The 19,155-nt window shown below is 40.5% G+C and overlaps 1 protein-coding gene across 4 annotated transcripts in view; it reads right to left on the reverse strand.

The window, feature by feature from the left end:
• Positions 1 to 19,155, reverse strand: part of MAP2K5 (mitogen-activated protein kinase kinase 5) — a 125,797-nt gene that overhangs the window by 61,707 nt on the left and 44,935 nt on the right. For all 4 annotated transcript variants that reach the window (XM_071813945.1, XM_065847553.2, XM_071813946.1 and 1 more), the window contains 5 exons: positions 16,812 to 16,880; positions 16,631 to 16,712; positions 13,291 to 13,352; positions 7,915 to 7,963; positions 163 to 236 (listed from right to left, as the gene is read on the reverse strand). In XM_071813945.1, the coding sequence (XP_071670046.1) occupies positions 163 to 236; positions 7,915 to 7,963; positions 13,291 to 13,352; positions 16,631 to 16,712; positions 16,812 to 16,880 (336 nt within the window). The remainder of the gene's footprint in view (positions 1 to 162; positions 237 to 7,914; positions 7,964 to 13,290; positions 13,353 to 16,630; positions 16,713 to 16,811; positions 16,881 to 19,155) is intronic.

The raw sequence follows: 19,155 nt of genomic DNA on the forward strand, positions 1-19,155 counted from the left end.
TTAAACAATGAACAATCATATTGAGATGAAGAAAAGTCGCCCAGAGACTCCAAATGAATAGGGCTGTCCCAGCAGAAGGGACTGGCTGGGCGGGTCTGTCTGGCAGCCAGGTGATTTCTGGCATTCCAAGGAGAGCGGGCAGATATTTAATGGGGGAATTACCTGCGTGCTGACCCCAAAGTCGCACAGCTTCACCTGGCCTCGTGTGTTCACCAGCATGTTTGACGGTTTCACATCTGTTAAAGGAACAAGACTGGATTTAATCTATATTATCTGTCGTATATACAGAGATCATTACGGATATTGGCATGATAAGATTGTAATAGGAAATACTTCAAAGATGTATTTCAAACGCAACCTCTGGTTTGGAACAGTCAGTAGCACAGACGGTATTTTAACCGTACCTCTCAAATACTGATAATCCATGTTATTAAATCATAGAGCCATTTAGGTTGGAAAAGACCCTTAAGATTTTCAAGTTCAAATCTGCAGGTGACACCAATCTGGGAGGGAGAGCAAGTGCACCAAAGGATGGGATCCAGAATTGAAAAATTCTGGACAAATTCCAAAATCAGACTGAAAAAATCAGATGAAATTCCACAGGGACAAGGGGAAGCACTACATTCAGAAAGGGATTAACTGACTGCATAAGTATAGGATTAGACAACTGCCTGGAGTGTAGGCTGGAGTGGGGCTGCAAAAAAGGCTCTGCATATTATGGCATGGACTGGAAACGACATAGAGGGAACAAACTCTGTCACTGGACAATTTAGGCACAAGGCAAAAGCAACAGTGCAAACCGTGAAGCCTGTTTCAGCGCCAAGGAACAGCCGGGCTGACCGTGTACAGTTCATCCCGGCCCTGAGACTTTGTATTCTGACACTGCAATTAACCCTGCTCCCTCTTCTCCAACAGCCCGTGCTTCATTCTGTGTAGCAACAAGAGCACAACTTAATATTCTATAAAAATTACAAATATGTTTCCTGTGCAAACACCTGTATATAGGAAGACAGATAAAACACAAATGTATAGGCACATCTGAGCATCCTTCTGCTACAAGGATCCTTCCGCAGTTTTGCTCCTGTGCACGTTATTTTTCTACCGGCTTCCACCTCCGTGGCTTCTACTGCATAAACCTGCTCCGATCTCACAGTTTTAGAGCTTTTACAGAAATTAACTGCCAGCAAGTCTTAAAACTATTACTAAACCTGCTCCAGCAAATTAAACATCAATGTACATCGTAAAGCCAGATTGTTGTTGCAAAGACCTTAATGCCGACCCCCTCCGATGTCAAAAGAAGTCGCATACTGTAAAAATTGACGTGTGAATGAACTGCTGAACATCCAGCCTGACTGTGGCGAAGGAAACATTGAGCAGCGTTCTGTTCCAGGGATGCCAGTTGGGAAACAGAACGTGCACGGTATGGCCTGGCTTAAACTTGGGGAGATTAGAGCACACTGGCTTTGCCTAATCACTGCTTTCTTCTGTCAAAATGGATTAAAAGCAATAGCTTGCAGCTTTGCCTTCTTTAAAAGTGAACACTAGTTGGGTGCAGATGGATGAAACCCAACTAGAAGAGAACCTAATTTTGTTTATCATTAAGTTTGCCTTTGTTTAGCAGATGTTTTCTGGTACCACAGTAGCTTGCTTAATTTGTCTCTGTAATGTAGAAATGTATAACCTCAATTAACAAGCTGATTAAACGCTTTCCTATATTTGAGCTAAAAATCCAGTTTAAAGAAGGGGAACATTCAGTAGTACATTATATAGCTTATGCGGATCTGTAGCTTTTAAGTTAAGTACAAATACCGCTAGTATGTTTCGCAATTTCCCCCAGAACCAAAAGAAAAATCAGTCACAAGTGTTTCCATCACATTACAGCATCAACAGACTCTGTTTGCGTATTGTAATCTCCATTTCATCTTCAGGAATTCAATCAGTATGCTGTATTTTGATGGATTTTTACCTATTCTCCTGCCTGAGGTCATGAGACAGAACACTGCTACAGAGCAATCCACGCAGTCACAACATCTCCCATCCACTTCCCAATGATATTTTAGGAATATGTTTTCTGAAAAAAACTTCAGGAAGACTCAGATATTTGCTGGTGACAACCTGCGAGGCAGGACGGTCCCATTCAGTGCCGAGTGACTTGGCCAAATCTCCCCAGCCGTGCTGAGAGCACCCGCAGGCTCCAGCCTGAATCCCGAGACGAACAGCACGTTGTGCAGTTAATCCTGTTTAACCTTCTTTCTAAAAATATGGCAGCCGACAGAGCTACCTCATTACCAGGCTTGCACTGAATTGTAACGAACTAAACAGGAGATGACACGACACGTACAGAAAATACCGACATTTTGCACCATGAATCCAGCTGTTCACGGTACTAACGCTTTGAAAAGAAAACTGCAGTATCACAAGAGCCCCTTGCTTCTAAATGTAAAGGATGTAATAAACATAATTAATATAATTAATAAGCAAATGGACAAGAGAAAAATTGTGGTGCAGTATGGCTGCAAATAGGTTTGTGGGATGAGGCATTATTTTTTAACAACACAAAAATCCTTTCTCTCTGAATGGTCTGGGAAGGCAGAGGGAAGATGGAAGTATGAAACACAACGACCTCATGGAAAGGGATGATGAGGCAACATCCCCACAGCCAAATTTTCTTTCTGTAAGTATTCAACCATGTTGTGATTTGGAGGAAGAGGCGGAATGTCCTCCATGTAGAGCCCACAAGCCCTTGTTCCCTTCACACCACCCACCAGAGGAAACACCATGTCATGTGTGTCCTGTGTCCCACCAAGGAAGAGCCACCACCTTGTGCCACCAGGGTCCACAGCCCCCCCTCCCCTTCCCTGCCACCATGTGGGGTGGGACAGTAAGTCAGTATAATTAAAAAAGCATCTGTTGTTCATTAAGCGTGGCTTGATCCGGAAATCCTTCCACAAACAAAAACTTTAAGAAAATAAAAATCCTAAAAGAAAAAAAGCAAATTGGCAATTAGCACATGAAGGAAGGGAAACCGGTGCAGGTTGGAGACTACTGAGCAAGCTGCTCGGAACAAATACTCTCCTGTCCTGGCAGCACAATTCAAATAATGCTACAAATGGTGGAGATAAGCAAATATTTGCCATGAATTCCAGTGGTTGGGTTGGTTTCTTCAAGACAAAAAGGAAGTGACAGTTTTGGACAAAACTGTCACTTCACAAAATACATTGAAAGTGGGGAAAAAAAATCACTCGATCAGTAAATTAGCCTTTTTGTTTCATAAACCGCTTCAGTTAATGGGTTAAACATTTTTTTGTTTTGTTTTGGAAAACAAATGTGCATAAATAATGTTCTGCACCATCTGCTTGTGATTAATATTACTGTTTAGAAGTGAAAGAATTTAAACAAGAGCCAAAAGGGGTCATTATGCTCCCATTACCAGTGCTTGCTTAATACAAATGATTTCTATGAAGCATCATTATAGAGGATGAACAAGTCCTCTTTGTGATCTCTCTGCCTAAGTTGTTTCACCTCTCTGCAAATAAATGGGACCTCCAAGCTCTTACTTACCAGTAAACAGAACTGTCAGAGGTTGAGCTTTTCCAACACCAAACGTTTCAATCAGCTTGCTTTATTGAAAAGCAAACAGATTAATGATGGGGGCGGGGGAACCCCAACCAAATAGATTTTTAAAAGCTGTCTCTTGACTTTTTCTGTCTTTTAAAAATATAAAACCACAATATGTCAGGTTCAAGGGAGCCAAGAGATACAAAAGCACAATTTTAGCTGCAGACAGCTTGCAGAACATTACTGTTAAAGCGAAGGTGCTGGAAGAATGAAAATATTTGCTTGCCATAATGACCTCATCAGCATGCTTTTTGCAGAGGATGTGATTATTTTTACTTTATTATTATAATTTATTATAAATAATTATTTTCATTATTATAAAATATATACTATATATATAATTATTGGATTATAAATAAGTCTAAGTTGTCCATGAGTGTGTCTATATGCATTAAGCTATACATACAAACACACGTATGTATGTATGTACATGTACACACACACACCTCCTAGTATTTTTGTTTGTGCTTCATTATATGGAGCACTAATTCTGATTAATGCTCACAAGCTAAAAAAGCAGAGGGGGGAAGTCAAATGTGCTGCTCTGGAAATCTTTGGTGAAATCCTCGGCAAAGTTCCTGCTGGGATGACGGGAACACTCCTCGCCCATATTGCACAGGTGTCTGTCCCTAACAACCAGATTATGTCAAAACAGAGAGGATTTTAATATCCTTATATGGGAAAATCATGTGAAAAAAAGAAAGAGACCATCTGAGCGATGCACAAACCTCCCTCCTGCCACCAGCAGCCACGCAACCACCAACCAGTCCAGGAGAATCTCCACATGACCAACTCTAGTCAACCTCGCACATCACAAACCACAAAACACCTGCAAAACTCTGACACAAATGTAAAACCCAGGCAGGAACCAAGGTCCCCAAATCACACAATATATACTGTCCCCCAGTACACAAATACAGATGAGTACAATTAAACACAAGCGGGTAACATGTATTTCATTCATTTCTACTAATAAGGAGGTGTGAACAGAGAAAAACATACCAGATAAATATGGTCTATACTTATTCTTGAACTTAAACAGATTTTGGTTTGTCTTTATACTCTTTATACAAACTTTGACTTTGTACATGATTAGACTTGTTTAATTGCTAATTCTGCTTTAAATCTAAGTTAATTTCTCATTACCCTTCCATTTCTACTTCTTATCCTCTGGGGAAAAGAGCACACTTATCATTGGGACATTCTCACATCTTCCAAAGAAGTGCTGGAGGTGTTAATCTTATGTTTACGTTTGATGTGGGTGTGATGCCTACGACTCCAGCTTTGGGTTTATTAATATGCATGGCTATCACCTCATTAGTTGCCAGGTTTGTTTTGAAGTTAAGCTGTAATATTTGCTGAAATGTCTGATCTGGAATAAAAGGCTTTGCTCATTGTCTGTTTCCTTCACTTTAATCCGTGCTCTAGTCACAAACCATCGTCTGCTGTGCTGCCTTACCCAGCTGCTTCACCACGATTGCTTCTCCGCCTCTGTTATCACCAAAATTCTTGACTTTTTAGCCCAGGTGAGCTCCCTGCATGGTCTGTCATACAGCGAGGAAGTCAGGGGTAAATTTCATTTCCCTCTGATGCATGGAAAGCAGTAGGCAGCTGAAGATCACTTTGAGAAACAAGCATCTTCCTGGCGTTGCATTACTCTGCACCCATTTTTGAGATATCGAAGCACACGCACATTTTCCGTATCTTAAAAATGGGTCCAGAGCAATACTGAAAACCAACCCCCTGAGGAAACTCTGTGGGATGCTGGAATGTTATCCCCTCTTTGGCATTTTGCATGTTCTCACCTCGGTCAATCGAGCAACAGACCAAGGCCAGAAAAATCTCAAGTGTGATGACAAACCAGTTTCTGTGCTTTTCTTTAGACCACAACGAGGACCACACATAATTCATCAGAAACTGAGAGCTGCTCTTCAACCAAGGCAATGAAAGCCACGCAGAAGGGGAGATCGTGTTCTACTGGTAAAGCAAAAATCAGACCCAGGTTCTAAGTTTACAGCAGAAGAAAAATGAAATGTTACGGTTATAGTATTTATGCCTGACCACGATGCTCTCTCCGAATTCCATTCAGTAGGTGGCCAAAGTATTTAATGAAAAAATTAAAAAAGAAAAAAAATTCAAATATTTTTTCTTTTTGAGTGTTATAAAAGTATGGCAATGACTGCGCAGCCTCTACAGAGCAATACTGAGCCACGGATGTTCCAGCTCCTTTTTCTTTTATGTTTATTCTGCCAATTTCTGTGGCAGCTCTGGCATCAAGACTGCTCAACCTCTTGCTGAGAGTGGATGGAGCTGATAAATCTCTGCATCTGGCAGCATTCAAGCTAATAGGTGAAATGTTTAAACCATCATCAGAAACGAAGCCTCCTTGGTAACCTGCACTGATTTGGGTAATGGATTCCAGGTTATTTCTGTTATTTTAATCCAGTGACAGCCTGGGGTCATATATACCAGCAGCCTTAGAATTTCACTCCCCCTCTAATCGGGGGTAACAAAGCCAGGTCCTTAATTGACCTCTATTCACTCTTCTGGCCACAGCCCTCTTTCTGCCATGCACGAGAGCCTGTATTGTCACACAGAATCACAGATGGTTTGTGTTGAAGGGACCTTCCCAGCTTCCCCAGTGCCACCCCTGCCATGAGCAGGGACATCTTCACCAGCTCAGGTTGCTCAGAGCCCTGTCCAGCCTGGCCTGGGATGTCTCCAGGGATGGTTCATCCACCACCTCTCTGGGCACCCTGGGCCAGGCTCTCACCACCCTCAGAGGCAACAATTTCTTCCTCATGTCCAGCCTGAATCTCCCCTCCTTTAGTTTAAAACCTTCACTCATCTTATCACAACAGGTCCTGCTCAAAAGTCTGTCCCCATCTTTCTTATCAGCCCCTTTTAAGTACAGAAAGGCTGTGCTAAGGTCTCCCTGGAGCTTCCCTTCTTCAGCTGAACACCCCAGCTCTCTCAGTCTGTCCTCCCAGCAGAGTTGCTCCAGCCTTCTGATGATCCTGCTGGCCTCCTCTGGTCCCTGGATCTCCCAGGATAGAAATGAGGTGAGACCAAGGAGGACCTGAAGCTGATGTCCTGCTGCTCACTGGGCCATCTCCTCCTCCACTACAAACTGTCCACAAAAGCCTCAGGACGGTCTGAGCCCAAGCTCCAGAGAGGGTCAGGATCTCAATACCTGCTGGTCATCAGCATTTACTATTAAGTTTCTTCGTCCCTGTACAGATGTCTGGATGACTCTCCAGAGGTGCCTGACTTGCTGTGCCCATCACACCAGGACACCAACCTCCAAACCCAGGCACTTCTCATTGCCCCGTAAGAGCCCTGCAACGACTCCTCAGCCACTCCAAAAGAAACCGTTTTACCTGTTTGGTTTGCAACTTAAAATTTCCCACATGTCTCTCTACTTTACACTTCTCTTTCAATCCCAAGTGCTGTCGGTTACTGCACACTCCAACTGCGCACACGGGCTGGGCGAGCAGATGGGTTAAATTAAACACTATTGTTAGCAACATTAGGAACCAGAGCACTTAGTTTCAGACACTTTACAAACATTATAAATGTAATGAGTTTCTCTTTTTTTCTTTTTTGGGGGGGGGGGGACAGGGGGAAGGGCTTCTTTGTTCTTTAAACAGCACCTTCCACTGTTTCCAGAACTGACGCTGTCTATCAAAGTTCTAAAATACCTGAATTGAATTACCACAATTTTTTTAACAAAATGTAACAGCATTAAAAAGCAAGATATAAAGGAGTTTTTTAAAAATACAGCTTAGCTTCAGGAAGGAGAATGAACAGCAAAATCCCCAAATGGCTTATATCCAAGCATGTTTATAGTTTCTTTGGTTATTCATAACCATGACAGTTGGCCACAATTTTAGAGATGTGAGACTCTAGCAATGCTTGTGGCTGTCACGTGAGACTTCTGAAATACCTAAGAAAACTCATTACGTATCTTCTGTTTTCAATGCTAGTCAAACATCTGATTTTCCTTGCTGATTTTTCCACTGGGCACCTGTTTGCAACCCTAAGCATCTAAATCTCTATAAAATTCATTTCTCTCGTTAGTCTTTTCTTTGTAGAGGAGGAAGGAGGGCAATAAAAGAGAACAGCAGTAATAATATTTTATCAGAAAATCTGCAAGGCTAATGAATAAGATTCATTCCGTGGTACTCCACTGGAATCAAACCAGATGTTAGTGTGGTCTACTGCCTCTCTAGAAAGTGTTGTTAAAATCAAATAATATGGTATTTCATTGGAAAACAGAAACCATCTGTTACTCACCTCTGTGTAAAATCTTCAGACTCCATAAATAGGTGAGGCCTTTCACAACCTGAATTGAAAAGAAAAAGCAGCAACACGTATTAAAGATTCCTGGTAAGAAACAGGACAGGTTTCAGCTGGTGCAGGTCATTAGAGACACGAGTTCCAGTGAAGAACGGAGCCAGGGCCATGAAAAGGGTGACACAGCATCCCTTCCAAGGGACCGCAGGACCCACAGCAACTGAGGCAAACCTGCTGCAGACTGAACGGCAACAGGTTCTTTAAGAACACACGAATAAACTCCTTCCCAGGTCTGTACACTGAAGTCAGCTGAACTTAAACTGAATCCCTTTAGGCATTTCAGTGCATTTTTCATTTACTTATCTTTGCTGGGGTGTTAAAAATCATGAAAGGCAAAGTGTGTAATGGTTTTTCTTCTTGCAATAAAAGTAACCCGGTAAAATTAAAGGCCAGAATATAACAAAATCACTAATAGGCTCTTCCACTTCATCCTCCCTTTCCCCTTTTTTCCATTTGGTGCATCCGTACTTTTTCCTCCTTTATTTCTCATGCTTTTACTTACTCAATGCACATGCCGATCACTTCTTGAACTGTATATATTGTCTCATTCTTCATATCACTCATCTTGGACAAACACAAATCTTACTATGCCTCACTGCCCCAGAAAATACAATTGGGATCCCTAAATGCTAAGATCTGGGGCAGACTTTGACCTGCTCTTCCTGAGTTTGCTCCTTCCACTCCCTAAACTGTTAAAACCAAACTCAAAACCCTGTTACTCCAGCGCTACACTGGAGTGTCTTATGCATGAGATGTATTTTAATGAAAATTTGTAGGATGTGTGGGTGTATTTCCCAAACCAACAACCCTGACACTTCCTTACACAGAATATGTACATATGGCTCTTTCAGGACCAACACGATCATCACTGGATGCAACCGCCACTCCATTTATTGTCTATATACAACCTGATTGTAATAACGCCAAATTAAACGAGCCAACTTCATTCAGCCAGCTCCCTAAGAGAGCAGTTGGGTGTCACAAGTTATCCTCTCTGCAGGTTTTGTTTCTGTAAAGTAATTAAACCCCAATACTTCTTGCATTTTTAATATAGTAATTTTTCCCCTGGATTTACTACTTTCACAAGCCCAGAGAACTAACAAGATTCTACAAACCTAATTTTACTACTGCTGACTGTTTACCCAACCCAAACCATCCCTGCTGTCTCAGGCAGCTTTTTTAACAGAGCAAATATTTTTTTACCAATTTGTCACCTATGAGATGACATTCCATTCATTTTCCTGAGACACTCTCTTTGTGCATCACCAGAACAATAAAACATTTTTGACGTTTGCAAAGTTATGAGAGTTTTTCAGACAAAACAATTACATTCTTTTCATTGTCCAAGCGGACCGAAATGAAATTACTTCTGCTGCAGTGATCAAGTAGAAGTGCTAAAAAATATTATGCAGCCTCAAAACAGACAGCATAAAATTTTTCAGCCTTCCTATTGGATTAGAAACTAATATTAAAATTTATTCTGTAACCAAAACCCGATGTCAGTGGAATCTGAATCTCTTTTGTACAGCAAATAATGATTCTGGATCCCCAGTAAATGACTTCAGGTGGCAATTCCTCAGTGTTCACCTCACACTCCAGCCCCAGCTATTGCGTGGCCTCAGATGGTAATTACCTGTAACAAAAGGCCTTAGTCAAATTCTGCGTGCCCGGCGCTGTGGCCTTGTTCACGTTAGCCTTTCAAAGAGCAAAACAGGGGAATTCTACTTACACAGCATTTTGACATAAGAAAAAAAAAAAAAAAAACCCAAACAAGTAGTATTGATGCAAAAATAAATAAAGGGGGTGCAACATTTCAGGCTTCCTCCAATGGTGAAGGTGATTTTGAGAACAGTAAGCTGCTTTGGTTATTCAACATATATTTAGACTATTTAAAATCTATAAAACCATTTAAAATGATCTCATTTATTTTAAAGTTTGTATTTGTAGAAAAAAGGAAACATTTCCTACAGAAAATAAAATCAACAGCTGTGAGTTATTAAGCATCTTTATTATGGAACACGTGCTGAATAAGCAGTTATAAAAGACACAGTATTAAGCAAACTCTCACTTTCAGATTCTCTCAGCCCGAGTGTACAAAGGAATGAAAAGAGTATTTTCCCTTGATCCTGGGCTGCAAATATGCGCACAGGGGCTCCCCGAATGGACCAACCTAGTGCAAAGTACCGTTATTCACTTCCCTTACATTTGCCTATTAGGGAAGGACTTTTTAAGTATTAAATATTATTCTAAAAGGGTGTTGGAACAGAGTATCTTTTGACTGAACCTCTAGCAGGAATTATTGGTATTCAGTAAAGTAGGTTGTACAACAATGACTTGACAAAGCCTTGACACAAAAAGTGCTTCCAGCTGCTGTCAATCACTCACTCTCTTGACAGTTCAAGTGCACATCCTTTCAGGGAGAACTTCAATCAACATTAGCACTCAAAATACAGTGCACAATGTCACTGCTTCAGAAATTGAAGTGAAAATAAATGTGTGAAGTGGCAAGCAAAGGGAGAACAGGTTTTCTAGCGGCAGACCCAAACCAGCCCACATCAGGGGGAAACCAGGAGGGCCCACAACATCACTTTGGGGTTCCCGAGACTCTTCCTGTGGGAAAGCACACCAGCGATTCACACAAATAAAGAATACAAGGAAGAAGAGAGATTTCCCCTTCTCGTTGACACTGTCTCATACAGGCAAGCGGGATGAATTTTACGATCAAGTCAGAGATCCCTCCCACTTCTTGGTGACTCAAGTCTCAGCAGATTCTACCTCTCTCTTCCCCCTTTATCATGTCCTCGAATAAACAGTGCTTTGCCCAAGCTCTGGCAAACACTTTCCTTCTTTAAGGATTTATTTTCACTGCCTTGCTTTATTTCCAGTGTTCTGCCTTCCAGCCTCAAACCTCAGCCTCACCCTTTGTTCCTCAAAAAAAACAACTGAGAGAGAAGAGTATCGCACTTGGGCAATATATTTCTGCTATTTCAGCTTGAAAGCTGATTGTCCATTGCAATTAACAGTGACCACTTCTTCAATGGGAAATGAATAACAAGAATGCTAAAGAATGCTATGGTGTATGGGCTACACATATTCTACATGGCTTGGATATCCAGTCTAATTCTCAGCAGATAAGGGTTCACATCAGAAAAAATACCATGGCAGTTGCCATCATCAGAAAATGTTTGTTTCAGGAGACAAAACTCCAGAATCTAATTGGGAGGGGAGTAGATGAGAAAGCAAATACTGTACATGCCCCCGCAAGCAGTGCACTGGTATTTAGAGGAGAATTCCAAGGAAACGAGAAACCAGCACCGACATCATGCTGTCCTTTTGGCTACAGAGAGACAGGGTTGTCAGGACAGCAATGTGTCTTGAGGAGTTCAGCCCCAAACCTGAGATCAAAGAGTGCAGGGAAATGACCTCAAGCACAACTCTGTGTTTAACTGAGCAAATGTATCTGGAATTTCCTGCACCTTTCATGCTCGTTGCTGGGAGTAGGACAATTTTTAAGGGTTGTCAGTCCGTTACTTTTCACAATGATTAAATTTGTAGAACAAGAAAAGCAGCAAGAATATAATCTGGTTGGAGTGAGGGGAATGACTGAGATGCTGCTAAACATCTATATGTGCCAGCATATTTTTCCTCTGGAAATGGTTTCACTTAAAACCTTCTACAAATATAACACAAGGGTATTCTAATTAACAGACGTGCAGGTCACACATATTATTAAGCAGTTTCAATAGACTAATGCGTTGCATATTCTCTCAAGAGAATAAAAGACAAATGACTCTGTGTACATGGTGTACAAGGTAGAAAGAAAACATACAGGTTGGAAAAAAAGAGACACTATGGAAACTCCAGATTTTGTCCACAGAATCCGTGAGTACAAGCTCTAGCTTTTGTTTGGTGTTCTCCTTCTTATCGGCACACGAACAGAAATCCTCTAGGCTTTGGGAAATCTTTGCAAGCTGTTCGGGGTGGGGATTATGGTGATTGTGTACGGGACTCAGCAAAAAGGTGTCCTGACCACAAAATGAGCAACTGGAACATCAGCCACCAAGACACAGGATGGCCACGCGAGCAGACTTAATGGAGCCACTCCTGCTGCCACTGATAAATTACAGAAAAAACCCTCTTTTTTTCACCTCTTTGCTGACCCCCTGCACCATACTGGGCACGGATACATGTTGCTAAAGCAGCAAATAAAATAACTAGAAAAAGTGAAGTACTGGTGCACTGTCCATGTCAGGGAGTCACGCTCACTAACTAACAGATTTGTTAAGAGATGACCCTGCGGGTGAACAAAAAAAATATATATATATCAAGACATAAAAGATGGGGCTGAAGCACCATCATTATGGATAAGTGAAAGACTGGAAGAGAACATCTGCAGAATACCAAGCCAGGTGGGTTAGAAAGGATGGGAAAGAGACAAAAGCACATAAGGAAATGTTGAGGTAAGTTAGCGTGAGTGTATCAAATACACAATATGAAGGGAGATACGGAAAAGGAGAAGGAAGAAGCATCTGAGAAAATGCTTGAAGGTCCATCCCAGTATTTTTAGGCTATACACATACTACTTAGCGTCAGGAATATGAGGACACCGTGAGCAACTTATCATTCGTTGCTCCATAGGGAAGAAGAGATGAAACGTTTTTTACTCTGAACTAAAGGTGAAAAGCATTCAAATTCCGTAAGAAACTGCTAGGTTATATAATGAGCAGATTTGAAGCTACTTAGAGGAAAGTGCATCAGAGAAGGATGTTCATCACCCTGGGCAGGCCACACAAATTAAGAGAAAGCAGAGCTGTGAATTACAATGAACAGAGACTAAATAGCTGCCTGTGTTGGATTAAAGGATTTAAATTGTCAGCTTGATGTATAATGAATGTGAAAACCCAGCACTTAATTAAATGGTACATGATAGAATAACTTTGTTACGCTTTAAACTGCTTAAGTTATCAAAATATTCCTTATATTTAGCAATTGTTTAGCAGTGTCTTTCTCCCTTGTGAGATCCACTAAGACGTTGGTCATTGACCCTGTGTTCAGCTCTGGCAAAAAACAGAACTTTTTCCTTTTTATTCTTTTTTTTGGTTGGTCTGTAATCTGAGTTTTCAATCACAGCTACTGAACTTCTAGCAATGCAAAATCACTGAATCACTTCTTAAAGGAACCACAGAAGGACTCAAAAGGTAAATAAAGGCAGTTAAGAGGACTGGTCCATCCTACAAGGGACACATATATGCTTTCATCAGAGGCATGTTATGCGCACCATCAAAAACTGAAAGACAAAAAGGAAAAAGTACTTACGGCTACTGCTATTCTTCCAAGTACATGTTCTGGAATTTTTCTATAAACATCCAAAGAACCCCCTGCAGGGACAAACAAAATGTGCTTAGGTAATATAAAATGAAATACTGCCCTAGATTTGAAGTCACAAGGGGTTTCTAGGCCTTGGTTATTAATAAAAACACCATCAATGATGTAACAATAACTGTGTCAGAAATAACTGACCTTAAAAATCTACCAAACTCTGAATAAACACACGAAACAGTACTCAGGTCTCTTTTCACTCATGTTACTTATTTTCTGCTTTAACATTCAAACTCTTTTTAGCAAATCTTTCAGTCACAGGACAGGATATCAAAATGGGAGGCAATAAAGCAAATCTAAAACCGAGAATTAAAAAATAGCCAAGTAGAATAGAGAAAAAAAAAAAAAAGCCAAGCCAATTCCAAGCAGAGCAGCTCACATTTAGCTTGCAGGAGCGTGCTGAGGTTCTCCAAAGTGCTCAACTGAGCAATTAAGAAAACTACACCTTGTACTTTGCCTATGGTTCAGCTTTTAAAAGCAAAAACCATTAATTTGGAAATGCTGCAATCCAAAGAAGTCATCAGGTGCTTATTCTAGTCGTCAGCCTTAATTTTACAACCGTTCTTATTTATACCATACTTATTCCAATAATGGGGGTTTCATGGTGGTGGTGGTGGTTGTTTTTCCCCCCTCATTTTCCTCATCGTCTCTACTGTCAGAAATACAGTACTTGTTTATCTTTGCTAATGCTGCCTTGATTCCAGGTCACTGAAACCCCTATTCGTTTAATCTTTCAACTTATACTGCCCACATTACCTGTCTATTATAATTAACTTCAGTTTTAAAAGTAAATATAAGTACTATTTCATAGAAATAAGAGGATGCAGCATCACAGATACCTACTGCTCGTTACAAAAGCCAGACAGAAGGCAATAATACAGCAGGTGTTTCATATTCTTAAATTTCAGACAAAAAAGACATATTTTCATACACCAAACTGCTAAGTCTTGCTATTACGAATGTCACTAAAGGCAGGGCTGTTTGGAAAATGAAGGAAAGTATCTTTCTGCAAACAATCGGGAAAATCTGCCATTCTTCTGCAGGGGACAACATTTCCAAATACATAATGTTAGCTCCCAAATCTACATGCAGACATCAAGGTACAGCCTGAGAACCTGCCCCTCTCACAACCTTTAAGGGGAATTCAGTGGGAGTTCAGTTGTTTCCAGGAGAAGGGGTAACAACAGAAGGAAAAGGCAATAGTGCATTTCATCATCTTTATTTACAAGAACGTAATCTTTATTATAAATATAAAAGGGCAGCCTTATTTTGCATCTCTAATGATCTTTACGATCAACTGACAGGTGGCAGGGTGATCCAAGGCAGTTCGGCCTCAGTGTTTTAATATTTGCAGACTCGGAGTTATTTGGCTTTTTCCTGCTTGTAGGAGCCAGGAAAGAACCAATATGATACGATAATATATGGGCAGCACCTTTTCCCTGTGTATACCCTTAAGTCACAAGTATCCCAAAAAGAGGCAGATCCACCTGTATTTAAGTAATTCAAAAAGGAAATACCTATGTTTTGTAATATGGTACTGGATATCACTGGGATACAGACACAAACTGGCCTAAGACTGTCAAAAGGGTTGAAAATTTGTCAAGGTTAAAGCTGTTCATCTGCAGGATGACAAAGTGTTTTTTCTTATCTTTAGCTGTGCCCTTACGCATCAAAATTAAAGGTCTGGGGAGAGAAAGAAAAAAACAGGCAAGGTCCCTTTATTTGCATTTTGTTCTTCCTTTAACTGATTGCTGTTGCTTCCTGCCAGAAGGAGTGCACACCATGAGGCAGAGCAGAGGTCATCTGCAGGATAATTCCAAGTAATTTGTGCATGGTCAGTAAACACCATTGTTGTGCAACATCATGAGGGATGCATACCCTGAAGGCTTCAATATTTTCAAATAAGAAATTGGAACTGCAAGCCTTTATGTCTGTCACTTTTTAAAGAAATCTCTGAATTAGGAGCACACATACTCCAGGCAGACGCAGGTTTTGGCACGAGCAGATGCTTCCGTACTGCGTGTGACGACACTTAACACAGGCTTGCAAGTCTGAGTAAAACTGCAAGGACAGAACAGAGAAATGGCGAATAGTCACCCAGCGGGAGAGCAGCAAAGAATTTCACTTGTGGGCTTTGCTGAATAAACATAATACCTCTTCAACTAATGTGGGAAATCTGAGAGAACACACGTACTTGGAAATGGGGCACAGTGAGGGGATAGAGGTAGAAAGTGTAAAAAGAAATAACAGTAATAACAAACAATTCTAACAGGGAGAAAACTAAATGCACCATAAACCCCTAAAGGGCTTTACCCATGGTCCCCATCAAAAAGAAAGAAGCTACTCAATGATATTTAATGGTTCATATTTGGCTTTGGAAATTTTTCCTGCAAGAAAGCCCGGGTAAATTACTCACAAGATCTTTACTTCTTTAAACCCAGCTTAGCTGAACCTTTGTGAAAAACCCAGATCAGGCACAAAATGCTGGCTCATAAGAAAAACCTGGAGCAACAGACTATTGCTTGTAGCAACACCACGATGTTCAAAGTTCAATGCTGTGCAGGGGGTTCTTGAGCACGAGACTGCATCAGTCATAAGATGCTCTCAAGACTGATACACAGAGGGCAGCAATGATTATAAATCGCTGTAATCAGTATAACTGTCCCGCTTTTTCTCCAAGAATGCCACGCAGGACAAGATTTCAAAGCAAAGAACTAATGTATCTCCATGATGACAGCGGCATCAGTCTGTGGGGAAGGGGATATCGCTGGTGTGAAGGAACAAGAGGAAACTCAAAAAGAAACTTGGCGCAGAACTGTGAAACAGCTGCGGGAGAGAATAATTCCTTGCTTTGCAATTAAGAGACGATTTCCACTGAAAACACACAGGACATTGGGTTAATAGATTTCTTTAAAAGAAAATCTGTTTTGGCTATCAAAACAGTAAAAGTGAGGAACAGCTGTTTTGTCAGCGAGGACAGATTGTAGGGAAGACTCAAATATCAAACTACAAATTAAGCTAGCATTTATTTCTGTTCTATTTACATTTTCAATAAAAGTAAGCGAAGTTACACTCTGGGAAAATACAGCACACCATGGAGAATATAACACAATCTCGATGCCAACCTGTTTTTTTAAAAACTACCTGCAAAGTTATAAATACTTAAAATTTTCAAGTCATACTACTGCATTTTGCTCCATTCTGGAGAAGCACATCTTTATATTATTTTCCCATTTATGTGTTTAGCAACTGAAAGCATACTAGATATACAACTCACCATCCATGAACTCTGTACACAACGAAATTCTGTTTTCTACAAAAAACGCTCCATAAAATCCTATGATATATGATGAGTCGCACTGGAAAAAGAAAGGAGGGAAAAAAAAGAGAAGCCTGTTTTAAAATTTGCTGTAAGATGATTATAAGCAAGTATAATGTAAATGAGAAAATCTGTGTACCTTATAAAGAATTTCTAACTCCGACATTATCTGCTTCTGGAGTTCCAGTGTTATATCTAAGGGTATGACCTAAAATGCAAACGATGGACATGTGATTAGAAAAAGTGAATGCTTCAAAATAAAAAAATAGAAGACCTATGTATTAATGATCCTCATGTGAGAAAAGCAAAGAGAGGAATAGCTTCCCTGCTGTTCCCTTCACCTAAGCCCGTTTTTCATCATTTTGAGCCAGGCTCTAAACCAGGACTAAAGCACCACGCGCTGCAGCCAAGGCGGGATGAGCTATCTGGAGTTTTCAGGATTTTCAAGACAGACCCTCTCAGTAAGGACGCTGGTTCTGACAGAACCGGTGTTGAAAGTCAACTTTTACATACAATTCTTTGCCACAATTAGTTGAACAGCTGCACGCTAAATTTTTAAGTACAGCTCTCTAAACCAAAATGGACTTTACATGGATTTAGCCAAGCTCGGTCTTCTATCACACAATATTTCACAGCTGAATACTTTAAGCTAGGAGGGAAACAAAGTCTAATCAATTTGTGGAATTAGCACAACAGATATAGGCTACACATACTGCTGACGAAACAAAATACAGAGAGACCATTTCCAAACATACACACTATACAGTATCAAAATCTGTCTAAAAGAAAAAACTATAATCGGTTTCTATCGAGAGTTTGCTTTAGGGTTATTTATAAAAGCTGTCACTAAACTAAATTGTAAGTGTACTACCGAGTTGCCAAGAAATGTTTAGCACACTTGTCTAGATCAATAATCATTTGCCAACAATATTCACTTACATTTTTCCAGCGTGAAAAACTTAAAATAATTCACTGGAATACCATCAGTTGCACCCATTGAATATTAACCCAATTGAATCTTGCCGACCATCTAAAATTAAATTTTCTCTCACTAAATTCCACTCACAGTGAGAAATTTGCCTGCCTTCTTTATTCTGAAGGCTTCACCGACCTGTACGATGACTAGTTAGCGTGATCAGCACCAAATCCATCACTAGTTAGTGTGATCAGCGTCAAATCCAATCAACCAAGACTGGCAATGAAGAAAGGTCTCTGACTGATTTGCATTAACTATAATTACATCCAGACCTTGCGTTCTAACAGCGAGGATAATCAAGCAAAGCAGGGCTACCCTATTGACAAATGTTCAGGATACTATACAGCAGAGCACATATAGAAACATAACGGTATGGTAAGCATACATCACCATAAAGCAAATGAGGAGAGACCGCTGTCTCATTTTCTGTGCACAACTATTGTGCAGAAGCATTTGCTTCCATCTGAACGCGACTTACAACACCGGAGAGACACTCGTTTCATGTCAAGGTTGGAGGAACCTGATGTTATTTACAGCATTGAAATGTGGGACAAAGAGGGGAAAAAAATAAATCTATATAGCGCTGCCTTAATCTGCATTTGAAATCTCCATGGTCATGCTCATTTTGTATAAAATTTCCAAGCCTGAATAGAAAAGAAAGTTTGTATGGGTGAAACAACTTGTAAGAATACGTGAGCTGACAGCGCTAAGCATGGGCTGGAATAACGTTAAAACAAGAAAAGAAACAAATGGGTTGTTATTATTATTATTATTAAAAATAATAATAATCCCAAACCAACCAATCGAAAATAATATTAAAAACCCCAAACCCGAACAAACAAAACCCTCCAAATCAAACACACACACCCTCAAATCCACTGCTACCAAGGACAAAGCTGTCAACAAGGATTTGGCTGCACCTTCCACAACTGTGACACAGGTAAGCAAAGGAGACGTAAAATTAGACAACAGACTTTTCCAAAATGGCAATGTCGGAAAGAACTTTGGTGGCATAAAATCACCGCGATTTTCTCAATTATTGAAAGTGGAAAAGTGAAAATTAATTTATCAGGCATAGAATAAAATGCCGTGAGGTCCCACGGCTCTGCTCAACTGGTGCAGGAGCAGTATTTCTTCACAAGTTTGCACCAGAAGGCCCCGACAAAAGCCCGAGGAATCGAGAAGCTCGGCACTGGTCGCCAGCTGCCCCAGCATATATATTTTTTTAATTTAAATGACATTGAGATCCTCTGGGATTCAGCAAGGTGCTCCACACCCTCCTGCACATCCTCGTTTTCCAGTTCCTGCCTAAAATACAGTGCTCTTGGAATAACTTAACACATTTATAACATACCTGAACTCAACACCCCCAGCGTTTCCAGTGAAAAGGGTTAATTTTTATCAGAATACCTGAGCAGATTTCCCCTGCTCTCCACTACACCTCCAGGACAAATAAGGATGAGTTGTCAAGTTAAATACAAGCAGTCAAGTGACTGAATTATAATTT

This window comes from Patagioenas fasciata, chromosome 12, assembly GCF_037038585.1.
Source record: "Patagioenas fasciata isolate bPatFas1 chromosome 12, bPatFas1.hap1, whole genome shotgun sequence".
In the NCBI taxonomy this organism is placed as follows: Eukaryota; Metazoa; Chordata; class Aves; order Columbiformes; family Columbidae; genus Patagioenas; species Patagioenas fasciata.